This window comes from Narcine bancroftii, chromosome 7 (genome assembly GCF_036971445.1).
Source record: "Narcine bancroftii isolate sNarBan1 chromosome 7, sNarBan1.hap1, whole genome shotgun sequence".
NCBI lineage: Eukaryota > Metazoa > Chordata > Chondrichthyes > Torpediniformes > Narcinidae > Narcine > Narcine bancroftii.
The window spans coordinates 40270770-40295936 of record NC_091475.1 but is presented as its reverse complement, the minus strand read 5'-3'; the positions used below and the strand labels follow the sequence as shown (position 1 = coordinate 40295936).

Genomic DNA, 25167 nt, shown 5'->3' with positions numbered 1-25167 from the left:
AGAAGAGGTTGGGGAGAACCTAAATGAATACTTTGTTTCAGTATTGTCAAGAGAAAAGGACCTTTATCAGGGCAAGTTCAGAATAAAACAGGCTGGTGTGCTGGATGATGTTGAGATTAAGGAAGTAGTAGTATTGGATCTTCTTAAACAGATCAAGACTGATGTCCCTGGGGCCAGATGCGATATACCTCAGGTGGCTGTGAAGTGAGGAAAGAGATAGGTGGGGCACTGGCTATGATCTTTGAGTCCTCTTTGGCCATAGGGGAAGTTCCAGAAGATTGAAGAATGGCAAATGTGATCCCCTTGTTTAAAAAAGTTAATAGGAAGAATCCTGGGAATTACAGTAGAGGATTCTTAAGGTTAGGATATATGAGCAAGTATAGACTACTCAAGGATAGTCAGCATGGATTTATGAATGGAAGGTTGTGCCTTATGAGCACAATTGTTTTTTTGAGGCAACAAAAGAAATTGATGAGGGTAGGGCAGTAGATGTGGTCTATATGGATTTTAAGGCATTGACAAGGTCCCCCATGAGAGACCTGTTCAGAAAGTCATGAGGCATGGGGTCCACAGAGCCTTGGCTGTGTGATTTTTTAAAAAATTGGCTTAAATGTAGAAAGCAGAGAGTAATAGTGGACAGAAAGTATTCTGCCTGGAGGTCAGTGACTAGTGGAGTTTCACAGGGATCTGTTCTGACACCCTGTTCATTTTGATTTTTTTAATATATCAATGATCTAGTTGAAGGGGTGGAAGAATGGGTCAATAAGTTTGCAGATAATATGAAGGTTGGAGGAATTATGGATGGTGCTGAAGGTTGTCGTAGAGGATACAGGCAGGACACAGAGTTGGGCGGGAACAGTGGCAAATGGAGTTCAATCCAGATAAGTGTGAGGTGATGGATTTTCTAAGGTCAAACCAGAAGGCCAAGTACAGGGTTAATGGTCAGTTAAGAGTGGGCATGAACATGGGGACCTTTAGATCGAAATCCATACATCTCTCAAGGTCACCGCTCAGGTCGATAGGATAGTTAAGAAGGTCAATGAGATGTTGGGTTTCAGTTTCAGTAATAGGGAGGTTTGTTCAAGAGTCGAGAGATTATGTTGCAACTTTACAAATCTCTGGTGAGATCACACCAAGTGTTGTCTTCAGTTCTTGTCACCTCAATATAGGAAGGATGTGGAAGCTATGGAGAGGATGCATAGGGGGTGGGGGGGTGATTTACTAGGATGTTGCCTGGATTGAAAAATAAGTCTTTATGAGACAAGGTTAGCAATGCTGGGACTTTTCTCTTTGGAGCAATGAAGAGAGGCCTAGACATGGTGGACAGCCAATGTCTTTTCCCCCAGGAATAGCAAACACCAAAAGACAAATATACAAAGTGAAGTTGAGGGGAGAAATCAGGGGAAGTGCCCCCTCTCCAGAGTTCCCTGAAATGCCTTGCATTTTAAGGCATTTCAAGGGAAGGTGGTGGAGGCTGAAACATTAGGGGCATTTAGGAGACTCTTAGACAGGCACATGGATGAAAGGGAAAAAAAGGGTTATGAGGTAGGTTTTTTTTAAAAAAAGGAATATGCGGGACAGCACAACAATGAGGGCCAAAGGGCCTGTACTGTGCTGTAGTGTTCTGTGTAATCAAGTGTTAAAAAGCAAATTGCAACCTGCGGAACTGGAGTTAAATATTAGACTGATTTACACCCCCCCCATCTAAAATCATTTGAACCACAGAACATTACAGCAGAGAAACAAGTTGTTATGTAGTCATGGTTTTGGTAATGCACAAGTACACAGGAACATGAAGCTTCTTCCATAGTTTAATACAATATGGTTTCCTGCCGGTACAGTATATAGAGTGACAATATCATCACGTTGAGCATGGTGACATCATACGCACGCAGACATATATACATAGCACCTTTCCTCCTCCTCCCCCCCCCACCCCACACCATTAAAATAAATGCTCTGTGAAATGACAGACGGGCAATATTTAAACTAAACTAGATAACTATGTGGTTCCCCCTAGACCAGTGGTTCTCAACCTTTTTCTTTCCACTCACATACCACTTTTAAGTATTCCCTATGCCATCGGTGCTCTGTGATTAGTAAGAGATTGCTTGAGGTGGTATGTGAGTGGAAAGAAAAAGTTTAAAAACCACTGTTTTAGTTGTACCTAATTGACTCGTTAGGTTCATGGTTTCATAACTCCAAAGGAAATGGGCCAATGACAATTTTTCTCCAGCAAAATATTTCAGTAACAATTAGATCTAGAGCAGTGGTTCTCAAACTTCTCTTCCCACTCACATACTGCCTTAAGCAATTCCTAACTAATCACAGAGCACCGATGGCATAGGGATTACTTAAAGCGGTACATGAGTGGAAAGAAAAAAGTTGAGAACCACTGCTCTCGACCAATGGTGTGGATTACAATTACAGAATAACACAAGAATGAGTGGAGAGTGCAGCTGGTCCGGTCACTGCACATAGTCCTTCAGTCATTCTGGAGGATGCCTCTCTCTCTTGGATCATCTCAGAGAGGTAGAGGTCTTTGGGGTACCTTCCAATTTTTCTGGGCTCTGCCTTCTAGGGTTACATATCTTGACAAATGCTACATCTCCTTACCATCTGTTCAATATCAATGTCTATGGAGGGCCACCAGATATGCATATGTGCCAATGCTATCATCAGATTCTGGGTGGTTGTTGTGGAGTTTTGATAATATGCCTGTTTGCCATTTTGTAGGGATGATTGTTCTGGTTTCCCACAACAAACAACCTTCCTCAATTGATATTTCATGGTGCCTTGTAATAATGTTTCAGTTCTCCCGGTATCATTTTGGCCTCGCATTTGATGTGAAGTAAAGGACCCTTGATAAGGTAGCTTCTTTTCACACTTCTTTGCTGATCATCTTTGTTGTAATTGGTAAATGATGAAGCTGTTCTTGATTAATACCTGTAGCCTCCACTGTCCATTATTTTGTCTTCCTGCTCCTTTTCAGGTAGAGGTAAGTGAGATCGAGCGTCTGCATGGTTGTTTTAGGTTGCTGGTTTATGTTTCAAATCATAATCATGTGTGGCTAGCAGCATGGCCCACCTTTGAATTCTTATTGCACCAGCACTGGTATTCCCTTTTTATGGCCTAGGATTAAACTCAGTGGTCTATTGTATGTTACCAATGTAAACTTTCTACCATACAAGTATTGGTGGAACTATTTGATACCAAATATTATGGCAAGCCCTTCTTTTTCCAGCTGGGCATAATCATGTTCACAAGTCACCAAAGACGAGGAGGCATAAGCCACCAGTTGTTCCCCTCTTTCCGTTACCTGTGATAGGAATGCTCCTAATCTGACAGACGAAGCATCCACTGCAAGGGTTACTTCTTTCTCTGGGTCATCGTGGATGAGAACATTGTTGCTGGACGTTTACAGATGACAAAATTGGTTTTTAATAGTTCTTTCAAGCAGTCCACTGCATTACTAGTCTCCTCATTCCAGCACCATTTTTGGTCTTTTCTCCACAATTGATTTAGTGGGTTATACAGCATTGACATATTTGGAATGTGCTTCCAATTATGGTTTAACTAAACCAAGAATTCAGCTCGGTTTGTTGGATATGGTGGTTTACGGACAGCTTCAGTACCAGCAGTGTCCATTCAGATTCCTTCACTGTAAAGCCAAGATATGCGACAGAAGGCAACATAAATACACAATTGTCCTGTCATAGATGGATGTTTGCTTGTTGCAGTTGGGTTAGGACCTTTTTAGATTGGATAGGTGCTCAGAGTCATCCTGACCTGTAATGATCATGTCATCGACGTAACATCCTATACTGATACCATGTAATAATTTATCCATGGTCACTTGAAATATTGCTGGGGCATTCAAGCGCCGGTGAATAACCCTAAGTGAGTATTGATTGCCACATATTTCTCTGAATCTTCGTCCAACTCTATTTATTGGTATCCCTGTGATAAATCCAATTTTGTAAATGTCTTTCCCCCATGATACCACTTTCAGGGAATTATGTATCTGTATTCCCAGATCCCTGTTCTGTTGCACTCTTCAGTGCCCTACTATTTACTATGCTTTATCTTTCCAAAGCACAACACCTCACATACAACTGCATTAAATTCAATTTGCCAAGAGCAGTCTGTTTTTCCAGCTGGTTCCGATCCCTCTGCAACCTTTCCTGACTGTCCATGATACCTCCAATTCTTATGTCATCTGTAAACTTGTTGATCCAATTTACATTACCATCCAGATTATGGATATAGATGACAAACAACAATGGACCCAGCACGGATCCTTGAGGCATACCAATAGTCACAGGCTTCTAGTTAAAGAGGCTATCATCCACCTATCACTCTCTGGCTTCTCCCATAAAGCCAACATCTAATCCAATTTCTACCTCACCATAAGCATAAAATACAAAAAAGTATTACCTGTCTCAAACCAATTTTCTTGCTGTCCCACATTTGTTTGAAGTTCCAAAAGAAAGGCTGGTCGCATTTCTGGCAGGAATCACTATCCAACCAATCAGGAGTCTAGCATCAAAGAGAAGCAGAAAAGTTTTATTAAAGACAATTCAGTCATTCATCATTTAGCCAAGAGTAGTTGATGGTACTTTTCCTGAATGACTAATCAAATTCCTCAAGCAAAATGTTGTATGAATAAAAAATACAAATATATTTATTCAAAGAGAGGACCCTATCCTTGTAACAAAGGACTCATACCCAACGTGTATAGGGAATTGGCAGCAGTTCATTAAAAACTGAGTTAAAATCTTGAATGTTTTGTGCACAGTTTAGCAGACAAATTCAAAATGAAAGTTCATATTTCGTGATGTAAAATGAGGGAGGTTAAAGAAAAAAGTTTTGACTCAATTTACATAACAGAAATCAAAACTGAATAATAAATGAACACATTTTGAATTTTGTTGGTGTTACGGGCCCAGAGGACCCACATTAAGAGATTATAATCTCTGCCATTAGCACGCAAATTAATTTTTTTTTAAAATATAGGGAGACTAGTTGATCTCCATACTCTTCTGGAAATTTTCAACAATTGAATGAAATAGTTTGCTGACCTCTTGCCTCTTTACATCCATGTTCCACACAACAATCCCACCATCAGCACCACAAGAGATTAGCTGCCGAGTATGAAGAGCATAACAAAGGGACTGAACCTTGTCGCTGTTTGGCAGACACAAAACAAAGTCAGCTAAAGCAGCACAATTGCAGTCACTATTTGAAAGGATAAACAAGCGTCTGAAAGTCAGTAGAGAAGTTGCGCACTCACTTATGGCCTTGTAATTCAATTGCAGTTCCCTTTCTTCCTCCTATATCCCACATAATAATGGAATGATCAGAACTGCCCGAGAACAGTGTTCGTTGAACTGGATCCCAACAAAGTGCTGTTATGCCACCTGAAAGACAGAAGGTAATCAAGCAACTAAATACAGTATAATGAAAGTTCAGGATGGGGGGCGGGGGGGGGGGGGGGAAAGAAAGAGAAAAAAAAAATCACAAGGTACAGCATGCTTCAATCAAATTCAACCTTTGATACAAATGGCCTACTCCTGCTATTATTTTCTGTTTCCATGTTTGACAGGTACTTAGTGCTCTCCTCACCTTTCCCTTCTCCAGTTTATTGGTGACTCCACAAATGCTGCAAAGAGTTCCGAATCTTACTGGACAATCTTCCAAATCAGGTGAATGGCAGATTTCATGATTGTACAAGTAAATTTACACACACACAGAATTGATTGTTTAACAGCAATTAGGTATTTCCTCTTCCCTCACTACTATTCAGGTTCCAGAGATTTGTAACTAATACAAATGAAATTGGACTGCTTGCAAATTGTCTACATCATACAGTGCCCTCCGTAATGTTTGGGACAAAGACTTTTCTCGGTGCTCCACAGTTTTAAATTTATAATCAAACAATCACATGTAATTAAAATGCACAAGCCAGATTTTGTTCAAGGTTATTTGTATACATTTTAGTTTGACCATGTAGAAGTTACAGCACTTTTTATACATAGCCCCCTTATTTCAGAATATTTGGGACATTTGGCTTCACAGGTGTTTGTGTATGTTTAATTGATTGATTTGTGAAGGTATAAGAGAGCTCAGCTTGCTTCTCAGCTTTTGATCACCTTGGAGTCTGTAGTTGTGATTTTTCAACATGACAACTAAAGTTGTGCCCAATGAAAATCAAAGAAGCCATTATAAGGCTTCAATACAATGACAAAACTCCACTCAGCTTACCACTGTGTCCTTTAAATGTTGTAACTATAGAACAATCATCTTGTTCAAGCTTCAATATTGTCACCTGCCCAGAATAATCACCCACAAAAGCATGTCGTGTTTCTATGTCGAATCTGAGAATGACAGTTATGGAAAAGTATTCAAGGAAACCAATTGCATGCAACATTTAAACAGAATGTATTAGAAGGTAACCAGTGTTTAGGATACTGCAGACATGAGGCTGAAGCAGAGGTTCTGTGACTACCCAACTTTCGGCCACTCTCTGAACAATGCCAACTGAAGCTCTTGTCCTGTCCTGCGCTCAGCACCCATTCCATTTCCAAGATAAATAGGACCATTGTCACTCTGTTCTGATGAGCTGGCAAAACAGAACAAACATCTCAACAGTTTTTGAATTTCAAATTAACACACAAATGGCAAAAACTGGTGATGACAGCATGTCAGAGCTTTGTGTGTGAAGTCTGTTAATCATAGCTGAAGGTCAACTGAATTGTGCCAGTTTCTCATAACTAAGAATCAAACTTGCTTCATTTAAAGAAACATTTAAAGTCTCACCAACTCACTTGTGCAAGACTAGAATCTCAGATTGACGGATGCAAAAACTGCAATGTTGTACAGGGAGTTATTTCTCTTACTTCACAGAAAAACAAAAAAGTACTGTATAATAATTTTTTTTAAATTTTAAAATATCTGCTTAGCTGGTGGCAATAAATACCAGAGCAGAAAATGCAATGGATTCTTGTGCAAGTGGGTTTCATCTTATTTCACTTCGAACTCTGCATTGGTTGACCCAATTGCCAAGGAGTGCTTCTCTTTTCTTGTACAACAGAAGACTCATGTCAACAGGTCAGTGTGCATTGGGAGGGTAGCCGACAAATGGACAGCAATGGAGGATTAAAAGAGTTACATCAATGCATCGGCCCAACCTTCACAGCAATGCCCACTGTAATCATCTGCTTGCAGTGCTGTTGGATTGGGTTCTGAAGGGATTGGGTGCCTCATACCTGTATTGTAAGCAGCAATTCCCAACAACCATTTGACAGAAGTGATTTCCAGTCCCCCAGTCTATGATTAAAATATAACTAGGTTTTGCAATTCATTAGTTATGTTTGGAATTTGACATGAATTTTCAGTCAAAAATGTGTTGCCCATTTTGGGGTGTTTCACCAATGATTGTGATTAGATTCATATTAATTTCTGTGCCAGTTTGTTTCAACTAAATTGGTTATGGTCAGAAACTGAAGTTAATGGAAAAACCATATCAGAGAGCTCAAAGGACACCTTAGAGAAAAGATGGTCTGTGGAGGAGAAAAGAGATTGCTTAGAGTGTATACCAATAGACTATGTTCCTTTAAGGGGAATCTATCCATTCTGTCGGGTTTATTACCACCCCTCTCAGAAAGTGTACAAGTCGTAGGCACATCGGGAAGCCCATATTAGACAAGGAGAGAAAATTCACACTCCATTTCGACTCCAAATGGACTGCGTTTAAATCTGGATTTTCACTCGCAACAGATGCCAGCTTGTAGTAGCTTTAGCATTTATCAATGGAGAATGTCTCAGAACAGGACAGAATCATTGGACCAAATGGCCTTTCTCATCAATCCTGATGCAACAAGACAACTTAAAATAGGCCAGCTGCAGGGAAGGTAACGTGAAGAATACAATATAGACAAGATTTTCCATGAGCTAACTGTAATACAATAATGGTCTGCTACTCAATCCATCCAAGGTAAAGAGATGTGATACATCTGGCTAGCTTAAAGCATAATTGGTCAAATACAATGTTTGCCCAAGATAACATTTCAAAATCTTTTCAAGCAGCATTTTTGTTGTCATAGCAATAGTCCCTAGCTCTTGGCAGCAGACAAAAAGACTTTATGTTCCACCTTTGCATCCCACATTTAAAACCATTGTGCCTTCATCACAACTTTGAAGTCAACAAGTCTCTTACCCAGGTAGCTTTTTGCAGGAGTCATTTTGTTGTAATCCTCTGACAAAATAAATTCCTGAAAGAGAATACAAGATGCAAGTTGAAAATTTCTCCTGATCAATTCCATATGGGTTCAAACAAATACATTGCTTAAAAAAAATTCTGGGAGCATTTTTTAAAAAAAACCTGCAAATAAGTTCTGGGATCGCCATTTCTTTTGCTTGAAATAGAAAGCATTCACCCCACTGTTTAGCTGGCGCATTAGTGTAAATATGATTTTTTTTTCAACCATATGCGGCAGCATGGTTGGCACAGCGCAAACTGGAGTTCAGAGTTCAAATCCCGCGGTGTAAGGAGTTTGTACCCCCCTCCCCCCACCCGCGTCCAAGTGGGTTTCCCTAAGGGCTCAGGTTTCCTCCCACCTTAAAAAAAACAACGTATCGGGGTGAAGGTTAATTGGGAGTAAATTTGGCACCATGGGTTCGTGAGCCGAACTGGCCTGTTACCCTGCTAAATGTCTTAATTAAAATTTAAATGCATAATGAACAGTTTGTATGAAGTAATGCAGCCACAAATGGGCCCAATAGAATTCATTTCAATACCAAGTCAATCTAGAAACCAACAACAATAAATCTCTCAACCTTGGTGTTATTTAGAATTACAAGAGCTGGCAAATGTGGAAAACGAGAAAGTTAAATACAGTGGAACTCTGATTTAACACGAACCCGGATACAACCCGATAAGCCAGTGGACCCCTTTTTTCCCCTCTTTCCGGAATTGAAATTGTTTTCAGAACAAAATGGAAAGCACCATTAGAAGACGAAAATCTTTTTCAGTGAAAGATAAACTTCATGCACTTGACGCGATCAAGAATAAAAGTCAAACCCAAGTGCATGAGACTTCAGCATACCTGAATCAACACTTCGTAGCTGGAAATCTCAAGAAGTTTCGCGCGTCGCTTTGGACAGTTGAGGAAGATGAGGGACATATGAAAACAGCCAAAGATGTCAGCCTCGATGAGTGGTTCATTCAAGTGCACCCTGAAGGCCCTCCAATTTCCAGGCCTATTCTCAAAACTCAAGCAGAGAGGTTTGACCAGCTGATCAATGGAGAAACCTCACAGTTCAAAGCTAGCAACGGATGACTAACTGGTTTAAGCACCATCATGGGATTTCTCAAATGTTAGTGTCGAGAGAAATTTGCTCAGCCAATAGTCCTGCCGACAGCAAATACCCAGCAGAACTAAAACTCTTAGAAGAAGGTGGCTACATTGAAGAACAAGTGTACAACTGTGATGAAACAGGCCTCTGCTACAGGACGATTCCAGACCGCATGCTGTCTAGCGAAGAGGATGTCCATCGATGTGAGGGATACAAACAATGCAAAGGTCACGTGCCATTGTTATTTTGGGTTAACAAGACCGGAACACACAAGTTAAAACCACTCATAATTGGCAAATTTCACTTGCCCCACTCTTTCCACCACATCAACATGACGTCATTAACGTTCAAGTACATGCATAGCAGCAATGTTTGGATGATCAGTGTCATCTTTGAGGATTGGTTTTACACAACTTTTGTCCCTGCAGTCCGTGCTCATTTGCGTAAGCAAAAGCTAGAACCCAAAGCTCTTCTTTTGCTTGACAACTTTCCACCCAACTGCCAGCTGCCAACCTATTATACCACGACAGAAAGATCCGTTTCTTACTTCCCACAATAGCACTACATCTAGGTTCGAGCCCCTAGATCAGGGGATAATCTGTGTTCAAGCTGAATTACAGGCGTGAATTAATTTGTTGAATGGTAGATGAATCAACAATACTGGAGGACTATCTGAGAAGCATGAAATTTAAAGAAGTTTGCCACTTAGGTGGGAAGGGCTGGGCAGCAGTCATCTCCTCGTGTGTGGGAAAACTGCTGGGAGAAGGTTCTGGGTCCAGCCTTTTCATCACGAAAATCCTTGAAGGAAAATGAAGGTGTGCAAGAATTCTACGGCATCAGAGATGAAGAGGTGGGTGAGGCACAGGGGCTGTTTCAAATTAGCAAAGAGGATTTTCACCCGTGGTTCTCAACAATGATGAATAACCCAACGTATGAGCATCTGATGGACTCCAAGACTGTCCACGTTACTAGAGCTCCGGTTCCCAAACCACAGGAGAATGACAATTATGAGTCTTCACCCCCACAAGTGTCTGCAGCCATTGAGTACTTCGGGGCTAGCCAACATTGGCTGGAGACCGAGGATGTGGACCACATAAAAATCCTCCAACTCGGAGGCATTTTACATTTCGCACACCGGCAGCGACCTGCTGCGTTCAGGCAACAAACACTCGATTGCTTTTTTTTTATATAAAGTAAAAAAATGATGATTGTAAAAAATAAAAAGGATTTCAAATATAGCTATTGTATATGTGCTCTCTATTTATTTATTTATTTATTTGGAAAATGTGGTTTTTTTTGTGACCCCAATTTAGCATGACCCCACTTTTGTCATGACCTTGATTTTTTTTGGACCCGAACCATCATGTTATAAATTCCAGCCAAAATGTCTCAATTCATCACTTTATTTTCAAATAGCCCATGGTGAAATCTTCTCCAATTAAAAAAAATTAATGAACAACATGCCCAACAATGCAGCCAACAAAGTGAACTTGGGCCCTGCTAGAAGACAATGAGAAAAAGGCAGGATATTTACACTTAATTCAAAAAATTTCTGGAAAACTCAAGTCTGGCAGCATCTATAGAGAGATTAAAAACTATCAATGTTTCCATTTGCTAACCTTTCAAAAGTTGTTTTGATGGATCCTTATGACATTAAGGGAATCAAAATACACGGGGTTAATGCAGGAGAGAGGAAAACAATTGATCAGCCATGCTGAGTGGCAGAGTAGGCTCAAGGGGGCCATAATTTGGACAGATGCAGGAAAGAGAAATCACAAGGAATTAGACTGAAGAAACATTGATTAAAAAGGACAAGAGCATTGTAAATCTAAAGCAAATAGCACATCTCTCTGAATAAATAGTGCCCTCCATAGTGTTTGGGATAAAAACACTTTTTTCCTTTATTTGCCCCTGTACTCCACAGTTTTAAATTTGTAATCAAACAATTTCACATGTGATTAAAGTGCACATTCCAGATTTAATTCAAGGTTATTTGTATATATTTTGATTTGACCGTGTAGAAATTACAACACTCATTATACTCAGTCCCCTCATTTCAGGGCACCATAATGTTTAGATCATTTGGCTTCACAGGTATTTCTGAGTACTTGGGTATGTAAGAGACAACACCCAAACTTTAGGATTACCAAATTCAACAGTTTAGAACATCATTAAGAAGAAAGAGTGTACTGGTGAGTGCAATGGAAGATTTAAACTGTGTTTTTTTACTTCTGCAGCTGCAAGGCTGAGAACCTGCTTTTTTTTTAAAGAATCAGCAGACATAATCTAATTTACACCATGAGGCCCAGGATGCATATTTAGTAGACACACCTAAATTCCACCATGGGGCCCAGGATGCAGTTGAATCAAAAGACATCATCTAATTTACACGACCCAGGGATGGATATGAATCAGCAGACATTATCCAACTTCCACCATGAGGCCCAGAGATGCAGTTTTCTTTTGTTAGTCGCAGACTGTCAGGAGACCTTGAAGATAATTAAATCATTTGTTCAGAGAGATAAGATCTGAAGTAAACAACTTTTGGGTAATATAAGCCATGGTCCCACTGCTGCAGTTTGAGACTCTACAAGAGGTGGCAACATCTCAGCAAGAAGAAGAACTTCAAGAGTCCAGCTAACATCCTGGTCGAGGGAGGTAGAGAAGCCCCGACAACCTACTACAAGTGTGCAGTCGTTGCCTCGCTTCGCTTGGGACCAGTCCAGGCATTGATAACTATAATTGGGAAGGGCTTGCATATTGTAGTGTGAATTCAGCTTTAGATTTAGTAATAAAGCCTTGTATAAACTGAACTGCTCTCGGTGTGTGTTGTGTCTATTTTCTTTTGGTAGCTCAAACACTGTGACCAATCTAAAATGAACAAAATGAGAGGTACAAGTTTACCCAAGACAATGAGCTCAGTAATTGCAAAGGGACTGGTAGGCCAAGGAAGACCTCCACTGCTGAAGACAGAAGAATTCTCATCAGAATGAGAAAAATCCCCAAACCTGTCCATCAGATCAGAAACACTGTTCAGGAGGCAGGTGTGGATATGTCAATGACTACTGCCAGCAGAGGACCACGAACAGAAATACAGAAGCTAGATGCAAACCACTAGATAACCACGGAAACCAGGCAAGAAGTATTTAAGAGACTGCAGAATTTTGGAAAAAGGTCTTGTGGTCAGATGAGACCAAGATTAACCTGTATTAGAGTGATGGCAAGCCTAAAGTGTGGAGACAAAGGAACTGCCCAAGATCAAGATTCATCATTGTGGTGTGCTGAGGTAGCAGTAAGCAAGCACAAACTAAAAAGACTGGCTTTATTCCAGTTAAAGTCTGAACAGCAGTTCAAGTCTTGGTGGCTCCCCATGTGACTGGCTCAAGTTTATATATTCAGGATGGCTGATTGACATCTGGCCAGAAGGAGTCAGCCCCTTAGGTGGTCTTCCTGCAGGTACAGAGATCGCCCCCTGCAGTAGACTGGTGGTCGTATCACCACAGTCATGTAATAAAGTGTCATATTACACAAAATTCCCTTTTCTTTGCTGCAAGCAGACCAATTTGTCATTGGCAGAAATTGCCTCAAGTGCCTCTTACGGTCAGAGAAAGGGAAGTAAAGGCTATATTTCCATTCCCCCCACACCCCCACCTCCTCCTCCTCAGCTACATAGAGTGCAGTCCAAACCATGGGCACCCCGAGCGCTCCAGACAGACCGAACCTCAAACATGATTAGCAACCCTTCAGAACGCTCAGCACCCTCTCATCTCCTGGTTCCAAGACTTAGTACCCTTTTATCCAGTCTCAAGCCAGACTCCAGCAGTCTGCTGCTTGGTGCAAGTCGCTTGACCAGTCTCAGCAGCCCATAGCCTTTGTGGGTTCCTCTCCTCTCATCACCAACAGTCTGCCACCAGTGTTCCTCCACTGCAGAACCCTTTATTGGTCTGCTGCCATGGTCACTGTCCCATGGGTCCTCTCCTCTGATTTCTTCTCAGATTGGTGTGGGGTGGCGGGGGGGGGGGTGGCTCCCGGTTTTCTAGTGCCCTGTGCCAGTGCTTTTCTTCCAATCCTAGGGCACAGACCCCATGGTTGCAGGATTTTAAATGAAACCACCGTCACTCCTTTAACAGGCCATTTAAAGTCTGTACGGAGCTGACAGCAGTCAGATCCAGTGGGAGCACTGTGACTCTGCTCCTTGCTCTCTGGGGGTCCACACCAGTGGCAGCACCACTGTTACAGCAGCTCTGGCCACTTTACCATCTTCATTTGATCCAAAGCATATCACCTCATCTGTGAAACATGGTTGTGGGCATGTTAGGTCCTGGATATATATGGCTACCACAGGTACTTATCTTCATTTATGATATTTACTGCTGATGGCAGTAGCAAAATTAATTTGAAGATATACAGAAACATCACATCTGCTCAGGTATGAGCAAATGCCTTCAAACTCAAGACAGCATTTTATCCTACAGTAAGACAATGATCGAAAAGTACTGCTAGAGAAACAAAGGAGTTTTTCCACAGCCAAAACCTGGAAAATACTTTATTGGCTAAGTCAGTCACCTAATCTAAATCCAATGGAGCATGCCTTCTATATACTGAAGTGAAAACTTAAGGGAACAAGCAGGAGCTTCAGTAGACAGAGGCCTGGCAGAGCATCATCTTAGAAGATATTCAGCACGTGGTGAGGTCTATAAATCACAGACTTCAAGCAGTCATTGCATGCAAAGGATATGCAACAAAGTACTAAACATGACTACTTTAAAAAAGAATTATATATATATATAAAAAATTATATATATATATATAAAATTATATATATATATATATATAAAATTATATATATATATATATAAAATTATATATATATATATATATATAAATAAAATTTTATATATATATAGTGCCCTGAATTGAGGGAACCATGTATAAAAAGTGCTACAATTTCTACATGGTCAAATCAAAATGTATACAAATAACTTTAAATAAAATTTACAATGTGCACTTTAATTGCATGTGAAATTGTTCGATCGCAAATTTAAAACTAGAGCACTTGGGCAAATGAAGGAAAAAAAGTGTTTTGTCCCAAACATTATGCATATCCTTCAACCTCTCCAAGCCCATCTGTTTGGAACAGATTACATTCAGCTGTGGCAATTCCACTTAAGAGATCAAATGCAGCCAAATCCTCAAGTCCATACAAAAGAAAGCAAACATTTAGGGGGCAGGGTGGGAAGTACAACACAAAATTGAAAGTTTATACAGTATTTCTTGGAAATACTTAGCCAAGAGATTTGGGATCAGCAATGCATTTCCTGAGGTCACTCACTGGACTATCTCAAAATAAAAAAAAGAGGCAGAATTGAGCTTCAGGGAACAGTGTGGCAGACAAAGTCTTTGTTCATCTTCTACTGGAAGTTGCTTCTTAGTTTAAAAATTCAGTTAAAAGTGTAGAAGGATCAAAGGTGGTTGAGAGAAGAACTAGACATCAGCAGACACATGGACCTTGTGTCTTTTTCAATTATTGTCAAAGAGGAGAAAACACAGATGGAATAGGAATGAAGGATTCATGGAAGAAAGAGTAACATTATAAGAGTAGGAAAAGAATGATCCAGGAAATTCTATATGTATAACTGAACTAGTAAAAGCAGATGAATTGGCTGAATGGTCAGTTTCTATGCCATATACCTTATTCCACATATTACCTGAAAGCAGGCAGATTGTTTAGAAAAACCTATATTGTTCACAAATGTCATTCAGTGCAGGAAACCTGCCATCCTTTTCTTCTTAATACCAAGTCCAGAAATATTACTGCAGCATTAACTTCATGAAATGCTAAAGAACTTGTAAGAGCATTCAAGGATCTAAGAGGACAGGGAAGATGGAGGTGCAACAGCTGTACAAGGACACAGGTCAAGGATTAATTATTTTATGAATAAAGTTAGTCCATTTCAACAGAAGGGGAATTATTTATACGATGAGTGGTGCTGACAGTAACAGCCTCAATAGTCACCCTTAGTTACCCTCAAGAAGATGGTGCTGAGACACCATCTTGAATGACTGCAGTCCTCCTAGAGATGATACTTCCACATTGCTCTGACAAGTGCTCCGAGAACTAGGGCCGACAACAAAGGAATAACAAGACATTTCCACGTCAGGATCATGTATCACTAGCAGGCAATCTGCACAGGCACTTCTTGGTGGGAGAATCTTAAAGGCACCAAGTAATAATTGAGAGAACAATTAACACTATCAGCAAACATAGCACCAGGAGACTGACGACTTGCTTGTCATACGTCATCATTTAATGTCCAATGGAAAGGGGAAGTAAATGAGGCAACAGTGGACATCAAGCAAAAGAAAAATAAAAAGGTGAGATACACGTTGATCATTTTAAAAGTTTCTATTGTATAATCAAATACTCACAGAGACAGTACCGTTGTCTAGTCCTACAGAGAGCCTCCGTGTTTCTGGATTAAAGGACATGCATGAACATGAAGCTGTAAAAATGAAGTAGTACAGTGTGGCTGAGTTAATTACTATGACCTCAAGAAAACAATGAAAATATATACTTTATATTCATATTTATTGCTTGAAACTAAATTGAATGGCAATGCATCTATAGATTTAATATTCAATTCCTGTTCCCCATAAAGGATTAATACATGGGGATTACCAAAGATTTCTGTAAAGCCAAGTAGATAGCATGACTTATCACAATTTATCTGCATACCAACATTAAAACACCAAATTTCTGGCCAGCCTCGACTCGTACTCCCAACAAATTATAAAGAGGCCATCACTTGTATTTCTCCACCCAATAGCAAGTCATGCTGTAATGAGACAGTTGAATCAGAAAGGATTCCCAAAGCCTGGTCTCTATAACGACCACCTTTTTCTGAAGTTTGATGAATGTGACACAAGTTTTTGCAAAAAACTGATGCAATCTTTTTATTAAATGAAATTATATCAATTACATTTTATTGGTGTTTTAGAGCACATTAAAAGCAGTCCACAGCCATGTCCAACATCTTTCAATAAGATCATGTCTGACCTCCAGTAACCATTTAATTGAATAATATTAGTCTTAAACAAGGAACTGCTTTTACTGTGTTCTAAGAGAAACTCCATTTATGCACCTTCATTTTGCTAAAAAAAATCTCCTCATCTGAAATGTATTCAAAAATCTTGGTTTTCCATTTTTTTTTGAAAGGTGAATGGAAAAGCAAGATATCAAAAGCTGCAGACTGCCAAACTTCAGAGGCTCCCAGGTTACAGATACCTGAATTTTTGACAAATTCTCCCTCAAATTAAATTTAGCTGTGGAAAAGACAAGGACAGGCTGAACAGTTCTCCATCTCATTCCCACACTGATCTGTCATACAATGAACAACTTAAAATGGCCACTGCAGACAGTGCAGGAGCTCTGTAAAATGGTCACCTTGATTACACTCTGCCTTGCCAATGGAGAGGAGGCCACATTGAGAGCACTGAATTTAATGAAGTTGGAAGAGGTTCAAATTAGTACCAGTCTACAATGGGCACACATGATGATATGAATTTTTTGGTGCAAAGGTCACAATGATACAAAAGGGCACATTAATCTTCCAAATTGTTTGATATCAAGGACAAATACAAAGCAGATTTGCATATCACCAACTCATCTACATTATACAAGACTTTGATTCACATGTAAATCACAAATATACATGGTGGCTTCTCAGGTACATTTCCCCCATGAACTTCCCCATCAGGTCCAAGGTAATTAGACTCAAGCACCATCTATCTGTCCAATTTGCTTTCAAGAAATCACGGAATAGTTGGGCACAGGGCCATTCTTTCTGGCCACAAGCCTATCCCAAGGATTCATCATTAGTGGACAGAATTACCCCTTTGCCCAAAAAATCCAGATATTTCACATTTCAAACGAAGAATTACTCAAGAAATTAAAAACATTAACAATTTTTAAATTGCAATAAAAGGAGCACACATTATGCCCTTCTATGCACTGAATTATCATTCTATGAGTTACATCGTTCAAAGACGGCAAGCTTAAAACAAGATAGTTGTACTCACTGTCCATTAAATTTTATATATTCTATATTATAAATGTGCAATGAAGTTGATGCAATATGCTCGAGCCCATAAAGGATGTTTATATTTAGAATAAGATGGAGAATTTGGAAAGGACTCCAATATTTAGAGCTGGTCATCATTGGAATGCTGGTGAATCAGTGAAACTGGAACAACAGGAATACCATTTAAATAATGTGTGTCATTCAGATTGCTGCAGCAGATATTGTATTCATGACATTCCAACATAGCAGCGCCACTCTATACCATCACAATCGCCAGTTTAACAAGCCAGAGACTGGTTTCAAAGAAGCCATGATCTAAGTGCAATTTTTGAGAAATTTGGAAAGAGATTTCCAGAACAAAAAGGATGGAGCAAGTTAATTGAATAGCTCTTCAAAAATTATATAGCCCTTTTTGATTGTAAAACCTGTTTCTGCACAGCGTGAAAGTTGAAAAGCCAACTTTACAATGACAAGAAAGCAGTACCCTTTCCAATTTTAAATTACTGACTGTTACAAGATCAAACCAGCAGCCACAAAGAAGGCATATCACACAGGGGTAAAGATGAACAACTACTTTATTAACAAGAAATCACCTTCAAACTTTAATTCAAAATCCCCCTCTTTTATAACAATGCCCACTGGTTACTATGCAAATTTCTATAACAGTGTAAAACTAACAAATTCCCCAGCCTAAATATAACATATGTAATTAAAGTCTAAGTTATATTTCCAACCAGCCCACAGAAAAACTTAAGACACAAAACAAACACACAAGACTCACAAAACTTCGATCTCAACCGAAGAAAAGATCATAAACAAAATTCACTTTGTCTGGTAAACTGAAGCCAAAATATCTTTGAGAGAGAGCACAAAATTCGAAGTTGTCTTGTGTTGCTTGCAGTGAGAGGAACCACTGGCTTGGTCCGGATCCATCTGGCTGCCTTCGGAATCTTCATCCTTTTTGAAATCCCAACATTCTAAACTGTCCTCCAGACCATGACTCATGCTCTGGGCCTTCTTCACTCCACAGCATCCCCAGTGGTGGTTTATCATCCAAGTCCAGAAATTTTTTCTGCACATGCTCAGTCCGTCTCCCACTCTCTCAGCAGTCCACCTTCACCTTGGCTCTCTAAGGAAAACTGTCACTTTTTAAAAACACAAAACCACACAACACATAGGCCAATACACAACACAGAACTCTAACACTAACAATTTAAATTTCAACATTACAGGCAAACTTCCAAGTGATAAGTAAAGTATTCAAATAATTTTCTCAGAGTCCAAAAGATGCACTTCCACTTCACAAACTTCAGTATAAAAAGTCAACAGTTGCACAATATTTCAGGACGCAGTCCCAAAGATAGATTAATGGTGGCAGCCAAAAACTGCAGAACCATTTTACCAATTAATCTACAAAATTTATTTTCAAACATACAGCCATTTTTATACAAAAGATTTTAAATATATAACTTGAAGTAATAATGACATGTTCATTCTAATATAAACCAATATTTACAACTTCCACTTTTTCCCCTCCAAAATGCAGTGATTACTAAAGTAATAACAATTATTACCAAAAAAACCTAGTACTTCTTTGTATGTTAGCAAACCAATTTCAAAACGTGGTTAAACCCCATATTTGATTATAACTCACTCAACTGTACATATTCATCAACTTTTCCTCAAGTTATAAATGGAAATTTGGATCTTTTCATATTTAATTCATGATTTCTGATCTTCCTTCCCTATCCTTCCAGTGCTTTCTCTGCATCTCTCAGTAACAAAGATGCCTGGGAAATGGAAAGTGAAACAAAATAAATCTGCAAGTTTGCAGACTAGCTACCACAATGGGTCCTGGTGCAACAGACGACACATAATGTGAAGACATAATCAGCAACAAAAAGAGGAAAATAAAAGCAATGACCCAAAATTGAATGTTGTGACTTCAATTCTCAAATCAGATGTGTGGAAGGTCATGCACTGTGAAACACATTTGATCAAATGGATGGAACATTCAGATACAAATGCTTTGGCTGGACTACCATTTGGCAAAGACAGACCATTTCTATTAACTTCCCTCTCTCTTTTTGAGTTAGAATTTAATTGTCTCCCATCTCAAACAATATCATTGTGGAGTACTTCTGTGAATAACTTAATTACAAAGACACATGGGGTGGACACGGAGGAAAATTTCCTCAGGAAATGAATAATTTCTCTTCAGCTGTTGCACCAACATTGCATAGAGGCACCATATCAGCATATTTTAATTTTCACAGCATCCATAATGTCACATTAAATGATGACAAACTTGCACCCCAATATTTGCATTTCTACAAAATGTCTAAAAACCCATGAGAAAATGGGCTTTAAGGTGGGAATGGAAGGAGACTGTGTGGAATGACAGGGTAATTAACTGGAGGACTTCTTCCTCAAGCTGGCACAGCACAAATGGCCTGAAAGGTTTTCTCAATTTATTGCCTGGATCCCAAGACTGAAGGCCAGAAGCTTTTTAAGGAAGAGAGGATAGCAATTGTGAAGAGCAAAATACAGCCGGTTTTAAAAAAAATGACAGTGGATAATGAGCTGCGGAAACAGATGCATGGTCAAGAACTGAGATATTTACTTATTAATGAGACAGAAAGCGCAAGAGATTTAGGTCATAAAAAACATTTGGACCAGTGAGTACGTCACCAGAGGATGAAGCACATCAATTCCATACCTTCCTTACTTGTAACTCTGATCACTCTCTCTTACATGCTCATCAACCTCAGGAGTTATTTGCCACTGACCTACAATGCAGGGTATCTAACAGAAAATAAAAAACCTGTCAGCACCTTTGGTTATAGCTGAAAATTGGAGAACTCAGCATGAACCCACCTCATCACAGCAAGAGCTTGCTACTGGTACTGTGTGGTGTTTGCAAGATGAAAACTCTGGTTGTTGGAGTTGTGAGGCAGCACCACTTTCCCCACAACATCAGAGGGCCTCAGCCAGGAAAAGAACCCAGGACCTCATTTTAGAAGTCTTGGGAGTGCCAAAGTAAGAGTCATAATATTGACCAACAAGCTGATGGTAAGGTATGTTAGTGAGGCAATTGAAAGGATTCTCACTTCCCACGAAGGAGATATGTGCATGAGAACTAGAGTAGAACAGATGGGATGAGAACAGTATTCTTATCACACCAAGATATTATTGAAATATTTTCTGAAAAGGGGGAAGAAATGTGTTCATTGAAGAACAAACAAGCACTTCTGATTTTCTTCTTAGTCAAGATGTAACAACCAGCATTGATAAGAGTAGTTCTTCTTGAGAAGAAAAGGCTAGAGAAAAATGCAAACATCCAAAAACCTTAATTGCCATTCAGTAGTTCTGGTATAGTCACAGTCATCAACCTATTTCTTAAGTGGAAAAGGGCAAGCCACCAAACATAGAGCAGTTGTTTAGAAATCAAGATAAAAATACTTCAAAGACAAATTCATATTTCATTTTTGAAAACCAAGATGGACAGAGTGCTTCCAGAAATACTCCTTGAACTTGCATTCCATTTCAACTAATGCAGAATTTTTAAAAAGCAAACTTACATGTCATTGAGTGGTAAACGCTCGGCCAATATTGACCACTGTCTCTCTTTATCCACACCCGAATTGTTCTAGAAAAGAATTGCATTGTCACATTGATTACCTTTTTTTCCTTAAGCAATTTTTCAGTAAACTACTATATGGTTTTCTACATAAAAAAAGTGTAGGGGACAAACTAATTTTTTTTTGCATCATTCAGGAGATCTTAAAACCCTGGACAGGCCTACAGTAACCTCAAGGTATCGGAATCAAAAGGACACGAGCAATGCATTTGGCTGCCTCTCGCCAAGTAGGTTCACAAACTGGAAATGCGAAGCTTGTGTTTCAACAAGGATTGCTTTAATCAGGTATAACAGTGAAAGACTATTCCTGCTGGGAACTTTCAATTCAGAAAGGCCAATACTAATGGGGTAGTCTTCACATTTTTAGGCTGCCAAATTCAGCTTCTTAACCTGCTTATAGATGCATTAGTAATTTACAATTCCAGTTATCCAGATAGAGAGCTGAACAGGTATTAAGTGGAGCTGCTGTACCAGAGTCCAAACTAGCAATGTTTAAAAGCTACTTAAATATTTCACCCTCATACCTAGAGATTCTAATGATGCCTTGACATATTTAAACCATTGTTTTTATTGGAAAATTGACACTAATGCAAGATACTCAACTTTAGGCCTTATTTGCATTACAGTAAATGTAAGAATGCAGCTATTAACATCTGCACACCACGCACAAAACTAGCATGTATCGACATTTTGCATGGAAATTAGCTTCTTCAATCTTTGCTCAAATAAGTTTATTACAGAACATTACAACACAGAAAACAGGCCATTTGGCCCTTCTAGTCTGTGCTGAACCATCATCTGACTATACATATACAACTAGACAAAACAGACTGTAAACATTGTACTTCACAGGAAGAAATGCAAATAATACCATCACGAATACTAAAAATGCAAGGAGCACGTTTTGCATACAATTGATCCCAGTGACTAAGTGCATTTTCATCAGATGTCTATTATCACATTAATTTATCTTATAGTATTTATTTCTGAAGAGATTATTTTTCATCACTGAGTGGTGAAATTGGCTGTTCCTAAACAAGTCATGCAAGACACATGCTAGAGTTCAAGTAATTACTTGTATCATTTTTATAGGCTGTGGTCACATATCTTAACCTAACCTTGGTTTCAAAAGGAAACTAGGCATGTACTGACAATACAGAACCCAAAATGCCCAGAAACAGAAAGAGTGCAAATGGAAACCAAGGAGAACACCACACAGCAACTCAACAAGGGACAATCAGGTAGCATAAAGACTCCAATATTATATGGAACCATGGTAAAAAGCAGAAATCTGAGCAACAGATGGTGTTTAAACCTCTATGTTTGTTAGTTACCAAAAATTATCCTTCTTCAGCCATTCAGTGCCCAGCGAGCATTGAAGGAATCTATAGCTCCTCTAGTGGCTTGCCTGAGAGATTGAATGTGGATTACAAGTAATTTCAGTAAGCATTTCAGTAACTCAAAAGTAAGACAAAAATCTGTAGGCACCTTGGTTGGTAGTAAACACAAAATGCTGGAGAAGTTCAGCAGGTCAAACAAAGCAAATTTGTGACTTGTTTGACCTGCCGAGCTTCTCCAGCATTTTGTGTTTTGAACTCAGTAACTCAAAATGTTTCACCAGCTCTCAAATCTACAAATTCCAAAGAGATGCCTCCACAATAACTACCTGAACAGACTACAAATGGCAATAGAGAGGCACTGAGCAATACATGATGAAATTTGTTAGGGCAAGGACCATTTCCTTAATGCCCCTAGAAAAGATAGTGACATTTTTGATCTGCTGGAATCAATGTTAACAGAGTTGCTCATTTATGGAGTTCCAAAATATTGCCCAAGGTTTTCTTCTTTCTCAAGTAATCCCTCAGCCTTATGGATGAGTTGCTTCCACATCATTCATGTGGCTAACTACCCTAATATGGGGACTATCACAAAATGGATTGGTGGACAGTTCTCCATTCACCTCTCCCCGCCCACCCCAAGCTTCCTTCTACTCCAAAGAGAGTATTTATTTGTTTAGATTAGATCCAGACCAGGGATTCTCACATTGAGTATGTAGTATTTTTCCAAGGCAACTCAGAGCATTCAAAAGGTTTTCTTTGCTCTCCTCAAAATCTCTTTCTAGAGTCGAGTGTCTGATTTTTGGTTTGATCTTGGACACGCAATCGATGCTCAAATATTGATGAGTGCACACTCATGCAGACAAGTAAAGCAAATTCCATTAAAATGCTGATTTATGCTTTGGAGATGGTGAGCTTTGTGGGATCCCCACATAACATCAAACCCATTCTATTCCTTGTACATCCATGACTTTGTAGCCAAATTCAGCTCCAATTCATTACACAAATTCAAAGTTGTTAGTAGAGTAACTGGAAATGGAGTGCGAATGCAAGATGCAGATCTTTATCCAATGTTAAATTTAGAGATACAGCAGTGAAAGGCCCCTCTGGCCCATGAGCTCACACCCCTCAATTAGCACCATGTGACCAATCAACCTACTGACCTTGTACGTCTTTGAAACACAGGAGCAAGTCAAATTATCCAGAGGAAACCTATGCAGGTAACAGGGATAATATACAAACTCCTTACAGACATTACTGGATCCAAACCCAGGTCTCTGGCTCTGTAATAGCAATTCACTAACTGTGCCACACTTCCCATCTTGCTCTCATCGACACCAAGGAGCTGATTTTTGAATTTAGGAAGGAGAGGCTGAGGGACCATGCTCCTGTGCTTTGATGGTAAGGAGGTGGAGAGTTTTAGTACTGGGGGGACAATATTTCAGACCTTTCCTGGAGCCAGCATATCAAAAATAGTGAAGGAGACAGATTACACCTTAACTTTCCAAATCGATGGAGATTTGGTACATCATCGAATACTCTATCAAACTTCTATAGGTGTACTGCAGAAAGTATACCGGCTGGTTGGCAATTCAAGTGCCCAAAAATGCAGAGTGCTGCAGGAGGTAGTAAACATAGCCAGGTCCATCAAAGATTCTGACCACCATTGCAGCCGTCTCTGCAGGGCTTTGCCTCAAGAAGGCAGCAATCAAACAACCCCCACCATCCTGGTCACAATCTCTTCTCACTGCGAGGTACAGAAGCCTGAAAACCAGCACCTCTACATTCAAGAACAGTTTCTTTCCAATACCAATGAGAATCTTGAATCTCGCCTTGGTACACTAATCATCAATTGCTCTCTACACTATCGTAAGTCACTTTTTTTGCACTAAGATTACTATGAATATTATCCATCTTGTATTGTCTCTTAATTTAGTTTAAAATCATTTTTCTTATGAAGCATAATTTCAGCTGCAGCAAGAATTTTTCCATACAAAGTACATGATAGTAAACTCATCATCTAACCTGCTCTATAGATATTCAAGATGGCTAAATTTTAATGTGTACAGTATGTTTCCAATTTTCTGAAATGCTTGGGACCGGATGTTTGTTGGATAATTGAGAAATGACTTTAAACAGCCCAGTAGCATCAGCAGAATACTTGATTCAGCAATTAAACAACAAGAAAAACAGGTTTTTCAAGCATGAAATAATGTTTAATTCTTACCAAAAAACAATGCGATCTCTGCTTACAAAATAAGATCAAGGCATAAATTTAAGAAAAGATCATTTTCTTCAACTTTTAAACTTTTGGATAACTGAGAATTTCGGTTAAGTGGTTTTCAGATAGTCGGAAACGTATTGTATTATGCATTGATATACCACAAAATATTCAGTTTATGGAACGTCAGTGACATTTGCAAACCATAGTTCAACAAAAGAGGTCAGTCTTTAAAACCACTCCTGCCAGCAAGTGCAACTCATTTGATTTATGAAGCTTGTCCCTCTAATAAACTCATGAATATTCACATTGACATTTTGGTTGAACAATGAACCAAGCATCAATAAATGCTCTGGATATTCCCATCAGTCCCATTCATATGGCTTGTATGCCATTTTGAAACGCAAAACAAAAACTCACACACATAGGACCCAAAACTCAGCATTTCAAAAAAAATTCAGTCCTTAAAATCTTTGATAATCAAATCCAAGCAAATTCTTGAGAGCAACAAGCAATTTTAATTTTGAACCG

General features: G+C 39.3%; 1 protein-coding gene across 3 annotated transcripts in view; it reads right to left on the bottom strand.

Annotated features, from left to right (window-relative positions):
• The window catches only part of wdfy2 (WD repeat and FYVE domain containing 2), a 42100-nt gene that overhangs the window by 11722 nt on the left and 5211 nt on the right, over positions 1 to 25167 (bottom strand). The window contains exons 2-9 of one of the 3 annotated variants that reach the window (XM_069889754.1): positions 21020 to 21087; positions 15787 to 15860; positions 8219 to 8273; positions 6472 to 6622; positions 6265 to 6377; positions 5294 to 5420; positions 5082 to 5187; positions 4438 to 4539 (exon numbers count right to left, since the gene is read on the bottom strand). In XM_069889754.1, coding sequence (XP_069745855.1) covers positions 4438 to 4539; positions 5082 to 5187; positions 5294 to 5420; positions 6265 to 6377; positions 6472 to 6622; positions 8219 to 8273; positions 15787 to 15860; positions 21020 to 21087 — 796 coding nt within the window. Of the gene's footprint in view, positions 1 to 4437; positions 4540 to 5081; positions 5188 to 5293; positions 5421 to 6264; positions 6378 to 6471; positions 6623 to 8218; positions 8274 to 15786; positions 15861 to 18219; positions 18307 to 21019; positions 21088 to 25167 lie in introns of those variants that run through there. The other 2 variants (XM_069889757.1, XM_069889756.1) reach the window with 2 other exon arrangements.